We start from the raw sequence: 21,573 nt of genomic DNA, 5'->3' as shown, positions 1-21,573 counted from the left end.
AAATTGATAAGTCAGTTTTATATTTAAAAGTGGAGAATAATCAATTTTATGAATTCTTATCGAAAAAAATTCCATAGCGATGTATTATGATTCTCATTATAAAGCTCCAGTTCTGGTATCGTGGCCCGAAAAGCTCCTTAAATTTGGATGCGTACTCGACCTTGAGAAAACGGTATATTACAGAAATCATGCTTAGCAAGAAATTTCTTGAATGTAACGTTAGAAATATTTATTAGAATTACTCATTGTTATGGTTATTGTTACCTCTAATAACTCGATAGCATCATCCAATCCTTGTGCTGCCCATACATCTTTAATATCTTCAATCTTAGCAAAACTAACAATAAAGCATTGACTTGTTAGAACAACTATGCTTATCTATGCTGACAGATGCATTGAAACATAAGAAGGAAGAATGAAAAGGAAGGTAAAAAGAGCAAAGAAAAAGAAAAAGAAAAAGAAAAAAAAAAAAAAAAAAAAAAAAAAAAAAAAAAAAAAAAAAAAAAAAAAAAAAAAAAAAAAAAAATAAATAAATAAAAGCAAAAAATGAAACATCATGAAATATTAAACAAGCAATAATAATAATAATAGAAAACAGCTTTTTTCAAGAGGTTTAATTTATTAGTAAAGGAATCCAGCCATACTTCAACTGATTATTATTTCGATGAAGGCATCTGACAACAATATAAATCAATTTTTAGCAAATACTTTGCAACGTCATTTGTATCTCTTACCCAGTATTGTCAGGATCCAAAACAGATAAAAGGTCTAAAAGAAATGAGAGCAATGTTTTAATATGCATGTATATATTAATTTCTCTTAAGAAAAGCATATACTTTAAGGTGCCAAAAAGATATTAGAAAAGAATATTTTGTAGTGCATTATAAAGTTAGGATAGTACAGTATGTGCATGCTGATTGGTCGAAAACTGTGCTTTATTAATTAATAGAGCACAGTGCTGACACCATCCGTGCAGGTGAAGTGCTGCTAGATCCTGTGACCCTCTTTCTTTTTGCGTAAATAAATTCAATACAGAAATGAAATAAGTAACTAATTATTAAAATGAATAAAACAGCTTTTTTCTGCATCATTCAGTAATAAAGCATAAGGAAGCGCCTTCAGCACTCAAGAAGTGTAAGAAAGACTCACCTACGGCTTGTGCTTCTCCTTACACTTCTTTTGTGCTTATGTCACTTCCTGTGTGCCTGAATGTAGCACGGAAAAAGCTGTTTTATTTGTTAATTTGAGCGTCATACTCACCAAAACTAGATGATGCACTTGTTCTTGATAAAAATAAGTCATCAAATCTACTTGATGTGTTCTAAAAAAATGAAAGGAAAAAATAAATAAAATAAAAAAATTAGATACTAAAAAATAAATTGGAACTAACAGTAAAAGGTTGACTTTTGAGGAGATAAAATTTTTGGAGAATCTGGAAAAAAAACCCCAAAGACACAGAAGACAAACAATGATCATCTCCTCTCACATACTGTACAACACTGAGTCCAGCAATCAAACCCTGGATTGCCTTAGTCACCTTCTCCACTATCTCAAAGTACATGTATAAAAATCTGAGCCTAATGGTTGCAGTATTTTCAAACATAATATGTACTTATTGACTGAGTTGGAGGGCCTTATGGGAAAATATTTGAACCGAGTGTAGTCAATAAGCATTTTATTATATGGCCCTCATGAAAGCAAAATTATGAAATTAAAGAAAGAAAGAAATAGTAAATCAAAGCTAAAAAAGACAAAGCGCACGGATTCAAGCAGGGCCGTACGGATTCGTACAGCCCTGCTCGCTCAAAGCCGTACAGCCCTGTTCACGCCATTTTCCCAAAGGTTTTTTTAAGACGTGCACGGGCACATATGGGTCATATGATAATGCTTTTTACCTTTAATCTACCACTAGATGCTAATCCATTGACATGGGGTTTGGAGTAAGGAGTTGATTGTTGGACATCCATGACTTCTTCTTCAATGATACTGTCCTGATAGTGATCTTTAGCAGCAAACAAACCATTGAGAAACTCATCAAAACTGACTTTCCCATCATCGTCTTCGTCTAATTCTTGGAACAGCAAAGTCAACTCCTTGAAGAAACAGAATTAAAATAATGATTTTAATGAAAAAAAACAAAAAAACAAAAAACCATTGGTTATTCAAAAACAGGTCTTTTTCTTATATTTTGCTGAAATTATGAGCTTTGCATGTTTTAGTGACCTCTCTGGTAAATCAGAGGTGATCCAATTTTATTTGATTTGATTTTCTCCATTTTTATCATATGTACATTTTAAATGATTTGTATGAGATTTACATGGGCAGGTAGGCCTCTATAAGCTTTACAGCTTATGATGATGAGAGCCTCCTAATAACAAATTACTATTTCGAAGTTTACAAGATTATTGTAAACTATTCACTACTCTATTACTCTATTAAATGTCTTACAAAAATATCAATTACAAATTACATCTTTCACTTATGAAAGCGGTACAATTGTTTTATTAAAAATAAAAATAACAATTGACACCATAGTGATGTATATATGCATGGTTACTTTAATTTCACCAAAAGTTATTTGTGAATTATTTCTAGTTTTTGAAGCTGTTCAATAAATTTGCAGATCATGTTTTATCAGGTGTAAATTAAACCACCCAGCTGCGCCTCATAGTTTATCATAGTACAATACTTAAACAAATACTTGAAAAAAATACTTTACATATTGTTATCTGAGCGATCTCAAAGGTCTAACCATTTGCAGATATTTTAGGCAAAAGGCAGCACTTCTTTTGTACAGACCCTAAGTCCATTGGTTCAGAAGCATTTTGAACCCACAGAGAAAAGGCCAGTGCCAACAAACTGAGCCAACTGGAAGGCTGAAATTTTCTTGACTTTAATGTCTTTTGAGTTTGAGCGACAGCAACATTAACTACTGGGGGATGAGGAGACAGCAAGCACCTTTTATTCTAAGGATAAGCTCTCAGCTAAAACACTAGTTATAAGGATTTTGATATTGGCAGTTAAAGAAACTGTTTGATATGTTTAGCTATACCTGCTCACTCATGGAATCCATACCAATGTGATCACAAACCAGAGCTAGTTCATGCCGATCAAGAAAACCTGTAGCGCCAACATGTACTTCATTCCATATTGCTTTGAGCTGATCCTCTTCTGATGGTTCAGTAGGTGAGGCATACCCTTCAAAATGGTACAAACAAACCATTTATTGCTTAATCAGTAATACCCCTCTTGACAAGGGAGTGAACAACATATTGAACACTATTGAAACATTATGTGCAGTTCAGCTGAGCAACGTATCAGCAAGCCTAGGTTGAGCTAGCTATAATTTATCATAAACAGTGGTAAGAGTGAGTGCACTAGTTGTGCATGCAATGCAGTCTTGGTAACAGTTTCATACCTGAATTAGCAGGAATAGGGCTTTGGGAGGGCTTCATCTCACCACTGGCTTCAAGAACTTCTGTTTCATCTTGGGAAAGAGTTCTCTTTTGCCATTTCATGGAGTTATGTCTTCGAATGCTGTTTCTTAAGCTGCTTTTCCTACTTGATAGTCTTCTTTTTACTTTCCCCCTTTCCTATATTTAAACAAAATCATAAATCATATAAAGGCTAATATCATGATAAAGTTGTACTTCCATGAAATGGACACCTTGTATTATTGTGTCTGCTAAATAAGGGGTCATTTTACTGTACATATGGGAAGAAACTTGATGGACACTTGGAACTCTTTGTGGAATGACCCATACAGCAATAGAAGTCATTGTTATTAAATTTGAGCAAGCCATACATTTGTGGGGTATTCTGTTATTTAACAAAAGTATTATTAAACTTAAAATAAACTTAATATAATTTAAGAGGAAATTTTTTTCAATAACGAGCAATAATGGCAAAAAGTGCCAAAAACTAGACCTTGGTTCGAGTTTTGATCCCAATTTTCGTTTTGGTTCAATTAACACTCAAAACCATTTTTTAACAGTAAGAAACTGATGTACGTACAGTACCATGATAAAATGCTTGTTTGAAGCGGTATTTTCAATTGTACAAAGATGTTTTGTTGCATTTGTGTTAGAATGTAGCTTTGTCAGGCTTTTTTATAGAAAATGTATGGGAAATAAGCAAATGAAGGCCGAAACCTCTTTTTCGAATAACATTTTTGCTTTGGGTTAACACTTTGATTCCACTTTCGTCGGTCATCTCCACTTCCAAACAAGTTAAACTTTCTGAATAACAAGATTTTCAGCCTTGTACAACAGCCTTTCTTCATGAAAATAGTTTTTGGCGCTCACTGCTTGAATACGAAAATAATTCTCTCTTAGGGCTTAAAATAAGAGCTGGTCATTCACCAGGCCAAATTAGTTTTAGCTCTTTTCTACCTCGTTTTTGGTTGAACGTTACTGGGCAGGTCAAAATAACCAGTAAGGCAAAAATTTGACTTTGCCAACTTTTCAGTTCTAGTCAGACATTGTCTGGTGACTGGCTGTTACAGTATTTTAAGCCCTGATATAAAGTGGTTTACTTACTTTTTGATGTGTTTCCTCTTCATGTTTTTCGCTCACTCCATTTGTGAGTTTCATACTTGTCTGGTTGTCAGTCCTACTCTCTGATAGACTCTCATCATCAGCAGAATACAAGTCTTCAGAATATGAAGTATCTGGCTTGCTTTTCCTGCCATACCTCTTCTCATTAACAACAAGCTTTGGTGGTTCTGGATTAACAATTATTTACAAATTATGCAAATGTTTTTTTATTCAATATGATATTTAAATATGATTTTATAATAGGGTATGGTGACAATGGTATCTTGTTCTCATTTGGAAATCCCCATGTTTGCACAACATGATTGTATACTGATGGCAGCATGCATGCATGCATACATAGATAGTCTGATGCAAGTTAATGCTGTACAATGTAATCACCACATGCGGATATATAATTGTCTTCTCTTCCAAATGAGCTAAAGCAAAAAGTTAACAATGGACTACTTTTAGTTTGATGATAGGTCGGCCATCTTGGGTTGCAAGGCATAATGGGGCGTCCAGGGGGTAAATAAAGCTTTGTTGCAGTAACAACATCAATTGATATTAACAGCTCCCCACGAGAAAATACAACAAAAGATGAATTAAGACAGCATACCCATCATATTTACCCATAAAAGTTCTAAAGACAAACACATGGAACTCTATATATTTTCCATCATCTTTGTTCGCTATTGCCCCTGGGCAAGATGGTCACAGTGTCATCTAAGCTATCCATTGTACATGCACACAATGTGTTTCTACATGCAAGCTATAGGTGCATTATGCATGCAAACACTATTTGAAAGGGTATTAAATTATAGTTCCTAGTTGTAACATCATTGTAATCATTATTGTCAATTTTACTATCAACATTATTATTATTCCTATATAGAGGCTTTGCACCATCACGTGATGACAGCCGTGACAGAAGGCATAACAATAGAGTCTTTTCACACTGGGAAACTGAATCCTTTCTTATGTAAATCAGATTAGACCAGAATCAATTTGTTTCTGCCCCCTGTCATGAATGCCATCAGGTGATGGTGCAAAGCCTCTATATAATTGTGCTTTACCATAAAATGAATGCTCAGTGGTGTAGCGAGAGTGCTGCAGTGTTGGAGGGACGAGCCCACACATTTTGGCAGACACTCAATTTGCCAGCTATATACACAGGTAGCCCAGCAAAATAGGAAAAAAAGAAAAAAAAATTGTTGGGAGTATAAAAAAATCATGTTACCTGCATTGTCAAGTGTGCTGTCAGCTTCATCTTCACTAGAGGACAAGTTATCAATAGCTAAAGATAGCACAGCAACAAATCCTTCTTTGAAGTCTTCAAAACTCACCTGATAAAGAAAATTTGTTAACCATTGACATAAATGTGAGACTAGTAAAGAAATTTAAATGGTAATTAATTTAGTTGTGCTGAGATTTCCCAAGATATCAATGTTTTCAAGTCAATCATTCTGGAATTGCTCTGACTATAAGCTATGATAAATTATATTCTGTTAGTATATGATTTTGGAATGCCTCTTGAAAGAAAAGTCTTGAAACCCATACAATTGGTTAAAAGAAGATTATCCAGAGCATCTGATAGAGGGCGAGGGTGCGATTCTGCAATATTGACCAAATTGCACTAATTATCATTTTCCGCAATATTTGCATTTTCCCCACAATTTTCGAAAAAATAGCCATAATTAATCACCAAATTTATGGAATATTTCTCCATTTCTTGGCAGATTTTATTGCTTTTACAAGAACATGAAGTATAATCCTTGCCAAGATATGAAGATTTAAAAATGTCAAAATACGCCGAAAGATAGAACTACAAAAAAAGGATTCTGGCAAAACAATGTGGCTTCAAAAATATTTTCTATTACATAACAATGTATATTCCATATATGTTGAGGTTCAAATTCTTACACCAAGAAATGTAAGATTTAAATCCAAAAAATATAACTTTCTTTCTGATTAAATTTAAGCTGAATAAATATAGTTATAAAATAATTCCATTAACCCTTTCACTACTAGAGGCTACAAGGGTCCAACACAGGCTCTTCCTGGAACATAATTAGGGTGTTTTTTATTTCTCAATATCAAAATGAAAAACATGTGCTCAGTAGATATTGAGGCCTTATAACACACATCAAAGCAGTTGATAGAATCTGATTGGTTAATGATCCACATGTTTCAATACATAGAAATGTCCTAGGGGACGGGTAATTGAAAAGCAAAAATGTTTTTCCGCTGGCCGCTTTTGGCCGCTCTAGGAAAACATGTAGCATTTCTGGTTGGCTGCTTTTGGCTGCTCTAGTAGTGAAAGGGTTAATAAGTTGACCACTTTAAAAGCAATATAACAAAATATGAAGAATAATAACCTTCATGACAAATAAATTAACATAAACCTCCTGTGAACTATTTTTAAAACACAGCTGTCCTCATAGTCACAACAAGAAATATATAAAGGAAGTGATACAATTTGGGAGGTCTCTATTAAACCACAGGGGAAAAACACCAAAAAAAACAGTGTAAAAAACGCCTGCCTTTTAATTTGTCTTGCCCATTAGGAAATGTCCTCGTCCACACAATTAACATTCCGGAATTTTTTCACATTTATCTTTCTCAGACTATACAGGCCTTTGTCATTAATGTTGCCTATTGCAACTTTCAATAATGATTAAAAAAGGAGTAACTCTTTTAAATGATAGGACTTGCATTAGATAACATGTCTGAGTTTTGAATATTTAAAACAAAATAAAATAAATAGTTATTAGCAACATAACCAAGCATTTGGAAAAATGACAGATTTGACATATGAAACTAAAGGAACATGTTGTAATCATGTAATGATGAAAAGGTAAATTATACACCGTGAAAAGATGAAAAAACTTACTGACGTTTCGGACGCTAGTCCTTCGTCGGAGTAAAAGAGAAAGAAGTGGTAGAAAGGAGTGTATATATGATAGAATAAGACAAAAGAAACCAATGAGAGCAAGGTAGGCAAGGAAACAAAAACAAACAATCAAAAGACAAAAGAAAAGGTTAGTTGAAAATAAAGCGTTCATTAATCCCGTTGGGACTAAGAGTGACCAATAGGTGAATAAGCCGCATTTCTTTGGTCTTGCGACAATCATTGTTGCCGTTAAGCAAAGAAAGACCAAAAACAATGAAGTCAGAAAGAGAATGGTTAGCTAGATTAAAATGGCGGGAAACTGGTTTGGTGGGATCGTTATTGCGAATATCATAAAGATGATTGCAAATGCGATCACCAAGACGGCGGCCAGTCTCGCCCACATACAAAAGATTACAGCGGGTACATTTAATACAATATACAACATTAGAAGTGGTACAAACAAAATGGTCAGTGATTTTAATAGTTGATTTAGGACCGACAACAGAAGTGTGAGAGGCTATGTGAGGACAAGTATAACAACGTTTACGAGAACAGCGAAAAGTACCAGGTTCTTTGTTAGAGGGAAGAACTCCCTTGACCAAGAAAGAACGGAGATTACGATCACGTTTATAGGAAAAGAGAGGGCGGTTGTTGAAAATAGCAGAAGTGCGAGTATCAGAGTCAAGCAGAGAAAAGTTGCGGTTAACAATGGGTTTAATGGAAATGTTAATAGGATGATTCGGACTAGCGTCCGAAACGTCAGTAAGTTTTTTCATCTTTTCACGGTGTATAATTTACCTTTTCATCATAACTGTTTCATTAGAAACACCGACGCAGCTCACACTAGTTTTTAGCTAGTTATATCTTTGTAATCATGTATAAAACCAGTATTACCTATCAGTAAATATGTCAATTCTCATTGCTATGCACTACAGTTTTAGAGTAAACTAATATAATAAAAAGCAATATATGGGATTTTATACTGTATTTTTATGAGTAATATATAATATGGATAATCTTAAAGAGCCAAAATAATGATATTCTATCAGACTTAAGTATGAATAAAAGTTGTAAAAAAGCTAAAATCAAGTAATGATTATTTTGTGGACTTTCCTACACAATAAATTATCGATAAAGGAAACATAAAACAAAATAGTTGTTATTGAAACATAGAATATATGAATAAGAATGTAGGTAAATCTACTGATTTAAATCTGTCATGTCTGCAACCAAAAATGCATGTACATGCCTGCTAAGTGACTAATTTTTCTGGTAGAACAAAGAGGGTACCTGTCAATCATCCAGTTACCTTAGAAACCAATTTGTAGCTACATTTTCATAAAGATCAGTAAAAAATGCCAAAAACCATAATTTTGATACTTTTATTCTTTAGGGAAAATAACATTTAAATAATGATTAGTGACACTAATTTACATATTGGTAATGCATTCTGCTGATTTGTATAGGAAAGGCGAGTGCAATTAAAGAACTTTCAAAACATTAAGAGTATCTATTAATTCCAAATTGTAAGAGGAGATTGTGTGATTTTTTGTTTACAGTTCACTCAACAAAATTTCAGTAAAAAAATGCGAAGCGACGCCGTTCGTCTTTGTCTATTTGGCGGCCAATTTTCAGTCCATCGCACAACTGAAATGCATAAAAAAATTAGTTCTTATTAGTTTTTACATTTTTTTTTGCTGCTGTTGACATTGTTTTGGCCGTGTTTCCATAGCAACTTAATTCGGTACTCCTAAGGAGTACAATTAACGCTATAATTGTACTCCTCTCGACCAATCAGAGTTAAGTAATTTTGTTGATTGTACTATAAGATACTAAATAGAAGATAACATCAATCCTCCCCAATTCCCCCCCCCCACCCCCCCCCACCCCCCCCCCACCCCCCCCCCCCCGGAATTATGGAAGCAATGCCTTAAAATGCTTTCTACAACACTTAGCATTCAAATATAGGACATTTATTAGGATTTCAAAAACTTGGATAATGGAACACTAGATAATGTGGGGTGCATGTAGGTTTAATTGTTTTTCAAACTCGAAAACTTTACAATTACCACAAATACAGACACAATACAAATAACTACAATCTAAATATGTCAAGATAAAATCAATCCTTCCAGCTATAAACAAACTACAGCAATAAATACATGAAAAGATATGGCACACTTCGCACACACAAATTTGAAAAGAGTCCAAATCAATATGCATAAACTATTGTAAACGTTAATTAGAAGGTTAGTGACATTGCATGCATGTATTAAATCTGGATATAGTATTCATTCTAACTTCCCAATCTAATTTTGGATTGTTAGAGGTTATACACACATCTGGATTCACATGACAAGGCACACAAAATGAACCTCAGAACTTTACACTGTATTTTAGAAATATTTATTCGGATCAGAAAGCGAGAAGAGGTGTTCATAATAGTTTGTTAGGTGATGGATGTACAAAATATATTACTGTTAAAAGTGAAAATTAAAGTGGTACAGAGAAAAAGTGAGATATTTGGCTTTCTACTAACAAAAGCATCACACGTTTCCACTTCATTGATACGCTTTAAGAATAATTTATTTCGGCAAAGTTTATAGTTTCAGTATCCAAAAACAAAAGCCAATACAAATGATTTAACTAAAAACAGCTATTTTTAGAGTCAGTTTATAATATTTTCCCCTTACCTGTCCATTAGATTCCTCATTTCCTAATAACTGCTGCAAGAGCTGAGGGATTTGGTCATCCAACTGAAGTTTTTTACACAATTCAACGAGTTCTGCGCGGTCTAAAAAACCTTTCCCAGTACGGTCACAACTATCGAAGACTTCGTGAAGCTGAGCCACATAAACGTCTTGCTCATCGTCATCCATCTCTACTTCTACGCAAAAAAACTTCTCCTCAACTAAAGACAAGCCAAGCTAACGATGCCATTCTTGCGGAAAATATGTTATTAAAGTTTAATTAAAGACGTTTATCTTTCAAGGAAAGCCACAGGTGATTTGAGAAGGACCGACCGATTGATACCGTCGCATAGGACGCCAACTTTTAAGAACCATAACAGTCCTGACTCAACCCGTTGAACGTCATCTTCGGACTTCGTCAGAATGAACTGTGATCTAAGTCACAGAATCAAATCCCAAAGTCCTCTCAGATACTCTGATGCTTGATTAATACTCCGGTCTGTTAAAATACCCAAGTGAATCTAAAAGGCGGTAAAACTGAGAACTTTATAGGACGTAGTAACGTTGGAATCCTACGCGAGTTCGAAAGAATAAGAAAAAAACAAAATCTCTGATATGGAATTTCAAATCCCTAGCTGACAATCACTGCCTTGTACTTGCTTCTTTGTTAAAGATGCTCTGGAGCTGCATATAAAGTAGACCAGGCCGTTTATAGGATAGAATTGCACGTAATTTGAAGGTTTGTATTCGTTTTACAGTCGAGCATTATACTAACTGGCCACGTGATAAGAATGGAATGCATATTCTTTTGTTCTTAGATCAGCCAATCAGAACTGATGTTTTAGCAGGTGTCACAACACCACAAAAAAATAAAGCTTACTGAAATAAATACAAGAAAACCCCGGAATAAACAAATCTTTGATACCTCTTATGTTATTCTCAAAGCCACTAAATAATTTAAATTGCATTGCTAATATAACAAATCGCAACTCCGAGGACGAACATTATTTATGTCTGTGACTTGAATTACGTGACAATGATCGAAGACCAGTTGTCATGAGCCCTCGCAAGGTAATTTTTCGTTACACCATTTGTAACCTAACAACATTGACTATCATGCTAACCATTCCCAAGAGAATTAAATAACAAAAGATGCGGCCATGTTGAAGGATATAACAAAATAATTAATTGACAATTCTTTTGCTAAGTTCCTCCAACATGGCCGTCGTGAAAACCATCAATGCACTTGTTGGCCAATGAGATAAATTTCAAAAGTCGTAAAGCAGAGTGCTTACAGTGTCTTTTAAGTACTTGGCATCATGGGCCTTTTTTCACGCGGCAGCCATGTTGGTTGGAACGTAACAATAGATTCTACCACGCGTACGTCGCGTAGCCTCGCATACAAGAGTTTGAGAATGAGTTTATGCGGGTGAAACAAAGGTTTTTATTCTCACGAGGATAAACATGGCTGCCGTGTGATAGAGGTCCATGTAGCACTGCACCGGCAAGAGGCAGCAATACCGCAGAATCAGTTTCAATCAATCCCCAGGTATCCCAAGCGCCATTTTCGTGTCCGATCGACTGCTTGAAACGGAAATAAAGAAATGTCAGTTATGATCTCTTGTCAGTTACACTGTAAATCTTTTCGCTTATTTGTTAGTTGTCAGTTGCCGGCTTCAGGCTAGTTCAGTTGAATTTCATTACTTTGGCAGTTATTGCATCCAGTTTTAGTTTTTTAAAACCCCATTCAGACCCTCCAAACAGGAACCCCGCTATAAAAGCACCAACCGCGAGAAAAATACCAGAAACACAGCTACAATCAGGCTGCACTAGGCTTCCGCTGGATCATCCCCACTCTTGGGGATGATCCATTTCCATTTCTCAGCCCTCATTTTCCAGTGCATAAAATCCAATTTACCCAGCTCAAAATGGTAAATCCCAGCTCTCATTGTACCCAGTTCATGACCCAAGTCGCTTGCGCAGTGGGAGTTTCAGTACTCGCCTATGCTATGCATCGTACTATAATTTGCACAATCATTTTTTCCCAAAATCCCCCGCTTTCTCTCGCTGGCTCCTCATACCTCTCTATGCTAGAGGCAAACAAACAAACAAACAAACAAAAAAAAAAAAAAAAAACATTCCGGCGGAGATCTTCGACAACATTCGCCAAAATATACCCCAGGGTGCTGATTAGCTAATTAGCTAAATCAGGAGACATGACGTAACGGCTCATCCCCAGCCCCACCCCTCCACAGGATCGTTATCCTTTCGTATTCATTCTCAGAACCGAATGAAGAGCTGCTGTTTTACTTTGGAGGAAGCCCTTCTCAGAGGTTCACAGTTCCTAAAATGGTCCGCTCCTGATGATTTTTCTCCAAAATGGTTTTTGAATCATACGTTGTCGACCTAGTTAATAAATTTGGAGGCCAATTTCTGGAAAATCTTGATCCTTCACAGCTAAAACTCGGTATTTGGGGAGGTAAGATCGTTAGTTTCGCACGAGTTAACCAGCCCTTGATTCATAGTAAACACCTTTAATAACTTCAACCGATATTAAATATTCTCTGCATGTTTTCAGGAGATGCAAAGCTTGAAAATCTTATTCTCAAAGAGAGTGCCTTAGTAAGTGCTGAAGATAACGGTAGTGATTTATGTTTTTAGATCGAATTTTGGTCAAATTTTTGATAGGCGCGTGACTTGATAACATAGCAGTGCGGCCGTAATATGTTTACTAAAACAACCCCCAGTTGGCTATTTCTTCTGATTTATGAATCCCAGATTTATATTAATTTATCTAAAATAATTCTTAGTAAAGCATTCGTGAGGAATCTTACTGTTTTTTACTGTAATTTTATGATTCTCAAGACGATCAAATTTCATTTTTTTCATAAATTAAGCGTATCATATTGATATTTTCCTCGCTTCTTCCCATAAAAAAAAGATAACATCTACTAAAGATATGTTTTTTATTGCTTATCATTTTAGCTACAATAAATTATACGTTTTTTGTGAATTTAAGAAAAGACCTGAAAATCGTGTCGTCGGTGTTATGGTATATTGTTCCTGAATTAAGCAAAATGCTCAGATATGCTAATTACTTTATTTTTTCCCAAAAATCGTAAAACGCTGAACCTAAGAAAGATTAATTTATTCTGCAATTTTTTTTACTCCTCTAAAATATTGTCTATCTACTCGTTAAAAGCTTATTTACTTTTTCGTGACCTTTGAAAAGCAGCATTTAATATTTCATGAGATGCAAACAAAAGAAAAACAAAACTTTGTTGTACAATATGTTATGTATATGTAAAGTCCTATTGGCATTGCATTCAAACTGGGCTGTTTGTTGGCCATTTAAATTTTACCACAGTGATATAAAAATTTATAATCATACTGTATAGTTAATGTTAATAGATTATCTGCATTTTCTCACAGCTGTCTTTATGTCGACAGCGTAGATTAATTGAAATTGTGTTTTTTGCTGCCGTCAATTAAAAATAATCAGTTTGTTAATAGAGTGAAAAACCAGCAATTTTGCAACAAAGCTGATGAAAATGGCTGAGATAGCAGAGTAATAAAAAAATTGCAGTAAAATAACCTATAAAGCAAAAATTTGGTGAATATTATAATAATGGAATACATGCATCTTGCAGTGAAAGCACATAATTTAAGGAGATCGACTAGATGGACTCATTTCAGTTTGGAGGGACTGCAAGACCAATGAAAATTCTAAATGCATGACCAACCTATTTAAATGTATACAAATGCATTCATAATGAATTTGTATATGTATTTGGATTGCCAATATGTTTGTACTTTTAATATGGCTTAGGATAACAGCTGGTAATTGCCGGTCATAATGACAGGCCAAATTAGTTTTAGCTCTTTCATACCTTGTTTTTTTTGCTCGACGTTATTAACTGCTGGTCAAAATGACAGGCAATTAAGGCAAAGATTTAACCAGATAAGTTCCAATTCTGGATGGGCAGATGTTGTCCGATGTTCGGCCAATATTTTAAGACCTGTTTAACTAAAAAAAAGCATTAATTAAGTACAATTCATGGGAATACAAATTTTCGATGGTCATGCAACATGTATTCACTTGTGATTCACTCTGTAACATTCATTCATCCATTTATTGATAAATAGCATGAATAATTCCAAAGATGCATGAGAGATTTCTAAAGTAAGCTTAAGGGTTATACTTTCTTTAGTCAAATTAACTTTAATCAAACATTGAAACTGTTATTTTCTTTCAGGATGATTTTGATCTACCCGTCAAAGTAGTCAGAGGTCACTTAGGTAAATGAGTTATGCTTTTCCAGCACCCACAAAACAGCTCCATTGGATTACTGGTTTTTTTTGTTTTTTTTTATTTATTTTTATTAAATTGCTTTAATGGTTGTAATTTACATTGCTTATAAGAGGTCTCATTCACCAGTGGCTTAATTTGAAGCTATACTGCAGGCCATGCAACCTCATTGCTGGTCATGACCTCTGGTGGCAAATGCCTACCTGGGTAATCACAATGGGTGTGACCCAAAGTTGATCAGCTAACTATCTAGTACATGGGCTTTGGGAACCTGGTTAAAAATTTCTAGCACAATTTCTGTAACTGAAATTAAAATGACAAGTGAAATTTTTACAGTGATATTTGCCCTGTGTACCTTCAATAATTGCTATAAAGTCACTGTTTCACTGGTCTCATTGTACCACAATTATTATCACTATGCTTGTATTTAATGCTCATATTTAATGCTTGTTAATTCTACAACTTTGCAGGAAAGTTGGTACTGAAGATACCATGGAAGAATTTGTACTCAGAGCCTGTTGTTGCTAAGATTGATGGGCTTTTCCTGTTGGTCAGACCTAACACAGGTATTTTTTTCAACCTAACTTTATAGTCTCGTGTACTTAAGTTATAAATTCATGTCTCTCCTTTTTATGGTGCTGCATTTTGGACATTTATCTGGTAAATTATATTAGTGGTTTTGAATGGTGAATGTTAAGTCTTTTTTCCATTGTGATGTTTGATAGAAGTTTTTGTCCTGCCAGATTTGCTGCATGTCAGGTCAACCCTCATCCCTGATCGGACATATGACAGCCTTATCAAAAAAAAAAAAAGAAAAAAAAGGAAAAAAAATCAATTTTTGCAGCCTTGTATAGTCATTTTAAGAAACAGTAAATAGAATACAGTACTATAATTTATGTATTTTATTAAATCTAGGGATCAAATACCATGCAGAGAAAGAAGAAAAAGCTGAGCAAGAAAAGAAAAACAGACAGTTAGAAGCCATAGAATTGGCCAGAAAATTAGAGGAAGAGAAAAAGAAAGCAGGTGAACTGACAGCCTTTATAATTATGTTATCATGGAGACATTGAGGCCCTAACACATATCATAAGTTTTTGCTTCATTGGAAACCAATAATATCAACCTGATTTGAAATAGTGACGTAAAAACGATGTCACTGCAAAACTGAGGTGTCATAAACCCTGCAAAAGTTGGCCAGCGAAAAATAAAATCATGCCAGCCATTGCAAAAAAAAAAAAATGTATCTCATTCATTGTTGTGCCACTATCAAGCCCTACATGTATATCATTATATTACTATGCAATGCTTTTTTATTATTTGGTGGTCTGGAAATCCATAATTTCAAGAAGAAAATTGATATCTCAATTTTGTCAAATATTCTTGATTCTGATTGGCTAACATTTCCCCCCAGATGAGCTGGATATATGCGATTGCCACAATCATGAGACAAATGAAGTAGTATAATCTTTGTTCAGCTAGATACTGCAGTCTTGCATTTTAACCACGTCCACACCCCCGCCCCCCCAAATAATCATAATTTTTGGATTATCAAAACAGTTCCAAAATGCTTTTCATGTCCTTTTTTATACACAAACAAGTGCATATAGAGCATGTGCGTGTTTCATCATAATCACTGGTCATCTTGGTTAACATGCAATAACAAACTAGCATTTCTCATTAACTTCTCTTGTTTATGCATAACCAACATGGCCGCTGTTTTGTTATTTACATCCAGGTCTTTTGAGTCATCTGGTTGCATTATATCATATAGATTAAAGTACTTTAAAAAAAGCATGTCATAATTTAATCTTGTTTTTGTCTTTAGCTACGTTAAATTGTGACCTTTAATAGTTCATATTAATTTTTATTTTATAATGCATTTATGTGAAATTATGTTTGCAATTGATTGATGTTTCAGTTGCGGGCACAGGAGATAAAGAAGATGAATCAAGTAATAGCTTTGTTGAGAAGCTGGCAATGCAAGTTGTCAAGAACTTACAGGTCATTACAACAATATCAATAATTATATTATAAATTTTACTAATATTGATCATGTATATTGTGTTAGAAAAAAAACTAATAGTGTGATGCTATAATGTACACATTCAAGAAATTCAGAACAGAGATTTTTTAACATATTACCAGCTTTACATGTTCCAGGCCAGCCCTGGCAAATATGTTTTATATTCTACTGCAAAAACCCTTAGAATTCTTTGTTTGAGTGCTATCCATATTTTTGTGTCTTTTTAACATGTGCATGACCATTAAATGAAGAAATCATTATACTCTAGGTAATGACACATGGTATGGAATAAGCAGAAAAGCATTGTGCCAAAGCTATACTAATAGTTCCAAAGTGACCTTGTGTCTTCTTCTTTTTAGATCTACATCTCAAATATTCATGTGCGTTATGAAGACACAGTAAGTATATTCAGTTATGTTCTGTTATGTTATGTTCTTTTCTTTGCATCTAATTCATATTCAATCAGTAAAACATGCAATGAGTATTAGGCCAAACAAAAAAATAAGTGTGGTTCTTGTTGCGTGACCAACCCTAATTTTCTTGCCGATTTTTGCTAAACCTAATGTTTTTTTCATTCCCAAATGCACCACAGAGTTCCCAGTAAGCTCAAAAAAACAACAACCTACCGACCTCAATTATTTCTCATGCAACAGGAAACATACTTATTTTTTGTTTGGCCTTACATATGTATCATTTACAATTCCAGGTTTCAAGTCCATCCTCTCCTTTTTCTATTGGCATAACCTTGGAAAACTTATCTGCTCAGGTATGCATACACTGCAGCTTTGATAGCCAGTGTCTTTTGTACTCACTGCACATGCACTATAGTTACATACTCCTGAATGACCTGGGTTTTGTCCCACTTTTACAATACATGCATACCAAGTTAAAAGTCCTAAGGCTTGTGAATCTTTCTTTAATATATGTGCTATATATATTGATTGTACTAATTATTTAATCCAGACTACAGATGAGAATTGGTTACCAAGTATTGCCGGCCAAGCTGTTAGGATTGTTCACAAGGTACAAATAATCTGTCAAATAGATAGTATTATTATTATAGCATAACCTAGATCCAATCATTGAATATGGCAAGAGTGCAAGCTATCTTGCTAGTGCACTTGTATTCTGCAGGGCTTGAAAATTTACTGCCGGTCAGCTGCTGATCATGAACCACTGGCCAACTTAGTTTGAAGCTCAGCCATAACTCGTTTCTGGCTCAATGTACATTGCTGGTCAAAATGACTGACATTTAAAGATTTTATTGGACAAGTCTGATTGACTGGCTGATATTTTAATCCCTGATCCTGACAATGCCACATAATAAAAAATGGAATAATATAAAATAATTGAAAACAAAACTAAATTAGACTAGCATGTATGAGAGAAAGTTGATGACAGTCGACCTGGAGTTTTGGTTGACATTTTTTTTGCTAAAATGCCCCATAAATATGTTATAAATATCATTATAAAATAACTGTTATGAATGTCGCATTCTGATTGGTTTGGAGCGCGTGCTTTATGAGAGCACATTACATTCGCGCACACTTTCCGTTGCGTCATTCCTATCTATTATTGTAATTTGTATCTTATAAAAGAAATAAAAAACTTGCTTGCTGTGCTGTGTGCAGTCATAAAGCACTTGAGGATTGGCAGAACACTCGAGAAGTGTCCAAAAGCACTCCGCTACACGTGGTGCTTCTCCTTACACTTTTCTTGTGTTCTGCCAACCCCCGCGTGCTTTATGACAGCACACAGCACGCGCGCACGTTTTCTATTTCTTCAACATACAGCATATAGGCAGACATATAATGTAGATCTATAGGCTTACCCTAATATATATGCTTTGGTGCTAAGAAATTGTTTTTGAATCTTTTAGTTGGTGGAGCTCAACAGCCTTGCTGTTTACTGGAATACTAATGATGATGTTGGCAAAATACCGTCACAGGAAGATTGGGTGGTATGTAAATGATTTTTTTTTGCATGAGATAAGATTATATATATAACAATAAAGATTTGATATCTAAAAACTTGGTGTAATCCATTGCTTATTCATCTTCATTCATTTTCAGCAACTTTGCTATTGAATACTCAATCAATCAATCAATCAATCAATCAATCATTCATTATTTAGTATGATATTTACAATAAAATATACATGTCACATATTAAATTACAAGAAGATAGAAGATTAGTACCTTTACTAGCCAGCTGTAATAGCCATTAGGCTAAACAAGACAGTTGGCAAGTTGGCATTTATAACTATACTGTAATTATTTATATAGTAATTATTTTGGTTATAAAATCTAAGTAGATATCATTTTCTTTGCACTTGGTAGAATTTTGCAAAGGGTGGTATTGCCAAGACAATACAAGGAAATTACAAGCCTAAAGATTACAAATATGGTAAGACTCCATGAGCAACTCCATAACATGGGGAAAAAACAGGCTCATACCTCACAGATACTAATAGTAAAGGTTGTCAATAAAATGCAGACCAGTTATGATATTAACTGTATAAATTATGTCCCATCACTGTCAACTACAATAACAACACCTTAATGAACATAATATAGTACTTAGCAACAGTAACAACACTGACAACTATCTTAAATTATTAAACTATAATTTGGTATTAAACAGCATATCGATGTGCAAACAAAGAAAGTGAGGAAAGGGGGGAAAAAGTATAGGCATTCCCCATAGGGAAGCTATTTTATCAAGAATGAATCAAAAAGCTCTGACTGACAGAATGCTAATGTTTTCATTCACAGTACTACAGCCAGTCTCTGCTACCAGTAAATTGAAGCTGGACACAAAACCTGGAACTGATCTCACTAGTCCAAAGGTAGAAAAAAATGCCATTAAATACAGATGAGGCTGATGTTACCAAATCCACCAATGGGTGTAATTTTTTCCCATTTCAAACCATGCCATTTTCTAGACATCATCTGATAGAGAGCATAAAATAGATGGGATATTCAACACTGACCTAAAATCACACTGAATCAACCCTATTTATCATTTTCTGCACTATTTGTCATTTTCGACATGATTTCTCATTATTTTTCTGACAACTTTCGAAAAAATACCCTGAATAAGTCCCACACTCTATCAGATGCGCTGTTATGCACATGTCAGGGGCCATATAGAGGGTTGGGCAGGGGCAAAGGGGGGGAGGGGGGACAACCATTTTAAGGTGCTCCCCAACACCTGCATGTCTGATTGAAAAATCATTTAAATATTAGGACGTTTGCATGATGGCGTCATTTGACTCCCACTACCAAGATGGTTTGCGAATTTTCTTTCTTATTTAAATTTGTAATCCCTCATGAGAATAGTAAGACAATTGGTGCTAATTAACTGAACAAAAGAAAGCGTGCAAAGGAGTCTGGTAGTAGAGGTCAATGACGCCATTGTGCAAACGTCCTATTAAATCAATCAAATAAAAATCAATTAAATACTGGGATTTACCTAATTAAAGGTTTTCCCCCCAGCATATGTTTGGCATTAAAGTAGTTTCATCAAGTTGACTATTAATTCAATTTTTTTAGGTATACCTTGCTTTAGTCCTGGAAGAGATCTTTCTAAACCTGACCAAGGTTCAGTATCATAACATCATGGAACTGTTGGAATCCTTTGACTATATGTCCAGGAATACCCCATTCAGAAAGTACAAACCGCTTGAAGCTCTCCATGGAAATGCAAAAAAATGGTATGTCTCATACAGTGTAGGGTTATACTTGTCTAATGGCTTATGTAAAATACACATTAAAAATAAAATTAAGATTTTTGGCAGAATAGCTGTTCAGGCAACCTTGCAACATGCTTGCCAGAATTTTTTGGCTTACTTTGAATTGGCCATGCAAGGTGCTCTAGCATCAAAGCAAGGTTGCAAAAACGTCTTTAAATTAGACTGTGTTTTTGACCGGTCAAAGAGTTGCACTTTAGGGGCTGTTCACAGAATTGTGCTATCTGAACAAAAATTCATATGCCTAGGCGTGCATTTTTGGACCTAAAAATTGGTGTCAAATTTTTTAACTTGAACAGAAAAAAAATTGATTGCTACTGAGTGTGTAAATAGCTCGTCTGGTTAACTTTTTGTACATCTTGCCCAATAATAATTTGACTAATATACCGTATGAACGTGCACCTAATCCAGATATCTTTTCATACGGCTGTCTAAAACACAACATATGTTTCATACAATTAATGAGACAGTTCTGACTGGTCAAATTATTGATCAGTTAAAAAAATTGTCCAGTACTGTGTAAACACGACTTTAAATGAAACTTTGGGAAGTCTTTGAATGTTTTGTGAATGATCATTTGTCATATCTAAAAATCCTGATTGTATTTCGATATGTGCTACCTAATATAGGAGGCAGCTCAGGTTTGTTACCACTCTTTTCATTGCTACGCACTGATCGAGACAACAGTCACGACAGGGACTGATTGGCAACAGTGTATTGCCCTATTTCCCTACTGCAACTGTTGTCTCAATCAGAGCGTAGCAGCGAAAAGAGTGATAACTGGCTAGATATTGATGGGTCATTTGTTGGGTATAAGGTGGAAGTATGCAATAGATGGTGTCTTGGAAGAAGATGTTAGAAGGAGGCACAGGAATTGGTCCTGGAAACACATGAAAAGTCACAGGTAAAACTGAACTAACAATGTTTTACATTGGTTCACTGGTCAAACACAAAGTGCTCAAATGAGGTGCCAAGGTACTTTTAAAGGATTATTCATATTTAAGAGTGCATGTCAGCAAAAATCAAACAAATTCGATATTTCGGGGCCACGGTTGAAAAATCGATTTTGCTCAAATTTTGTCCAGATGTACTTTATTATATCACAAAATGCACTGCATAGTTTTTTAAGGAAAATATATTTTTATTTTTGAGAAAATGCCGTTTTAAAACGTCCTCCCGAAATCGCCATTTTAGCGGCCAAAATTTGCGTTGAGTTTACCGACCGAGTTCAGTACAAAAATCGATTCTAATCAACTTAAAACCCCTAAAACCGTGTTCTATGCTATATAAATATCCGGTTACGTGACTTACAGGAAATTTGAGTTACTTTTTGTGACATAAATAATCTTAGTTTTAAGACTCGTGATTCTAGGTG

General features: G+C 34.7%; 2 protein-coding genes across 3 annotated transcripts in view; one reads left to right on the top strand and one right to left on the bottom strand.

The window, feature by feature from the left end:
* The window catches only part of LOC116294989 (uncharacterized), a 31,062-nt gene extending 20,187 nt beyond the window's left edge, over positions 1–10,875 (bottom strand). For both annotated transcript variants that reach the window (XM_089039671.1, XM_089039663.1), the window contains exons 1-9: positions 10,119–10,875; positions 5,773–5,878; positions 4,539–4,723; positions 3,419–3,593; positions 3,053–3,198; positions 1,896–2,093; positions 1,261–1,321; positions 735–768; positions 265–337 (exon numbers count right to left, since the gene is read on the bottom strand). In XM_089039671.1, the coding sequence (XP_088895797.1) occupies positions 265–337; positions 735–768; positions 1,261–1,321; positions 1,896–2,093; positions 3,053–3,198; positions 3,419–3,593; positions 4,539–4,723; positions 5,773–5,878; positions 10,119–10,304 (1,164 nt within the window). In that variant the 5' untranslated portion in view covers positions 10,305–10,875. The remainder of the gene's footprint in view (positions 1–264; positions 338–734; positions 769–1,260; positions 1,322–1,895; positions 2,094–3,052; positions 3,199–3,418; positions 3,594–4,538; positions 4,724–5,772; positions 5,879–10,118) is intronic.
* Positions 10,876–12,399: 1,524 nt separating this feature from the next.
* Positions 12,400–21,573, top strand: part of LOC116294988 (intermembrane lipid transfer protein VPS13A) — an 83,007-nt gene continuing 73,833 nt past the window's right edge. Inside the window, exons 1-14 of the mRNA XM_089039638.1 lie at positions 12,400–12,594; positions 12,694–12,737; positions 14,372–14,414; positions 14,895–14,990; positions 15,340–15,450; positions 16,343–16,425; positions 16,807–16,845; positions 17,154–17,213; positions 17,411–17,470; positions 18,327–18,407; positions 18,787–18,853; positions 19,222–19,295; positions 20,002–20,162; positions 21,016–21,102. Coding sequence (XP_088895764.1) covers positions 12,495–12,594; positions 12,694–12,737; positions 14,372–14,414; positions 14,895–14,990; positions 15,340–15,450; positions 16,343–16,425; positions 16,807–16,845; positions 17,154–17,213; positions 17,411–17,470; positions 18,327–18,407; positions 18,787–18,853; positions 19,222–19,295; positions 20,002–20,162; positions 21,016–21,102 — 1,106 coding nt within the window. The 5' untranslated portion in view covers positions 12,400–12,494. The remainder of the gene's footprint in view (positions 12,595–12,693; positions 12,738–14,371; positions 14,415–14,894; positions 14,991–15,339; positions 15,451–16,342; positions 16,426–16,806; positions 16,846–17,153; positions 17,214–17,410; positions 17,471–18,326; positions 18,408–18,786; positions 18,854–19,221; positions 19,296–20,001; positions 20,163–21,015; positions 21,103–21,573) is intronic.

Source organism: Actinia tenebrosa, unplaced genomic scaffold (assembly GCF_029948245.1).
Source record: "Actinia tenebrosa isolate PJP-AT-01 unplaced genomic scaffold, QUT_ActTen_1.0 PGA_scaffold0__85_contigs__length_37466705, whole genome shotgun sequence".
NCBI lineage: Eukaryota > Metazoa > Cnidaria > Anthozoa > Actiniaria > Actiniidae > Actinia > Actinia tenebrosa.
This window is presented reverse-complemented; position numbering and strand designations above follow the sequence as displayed.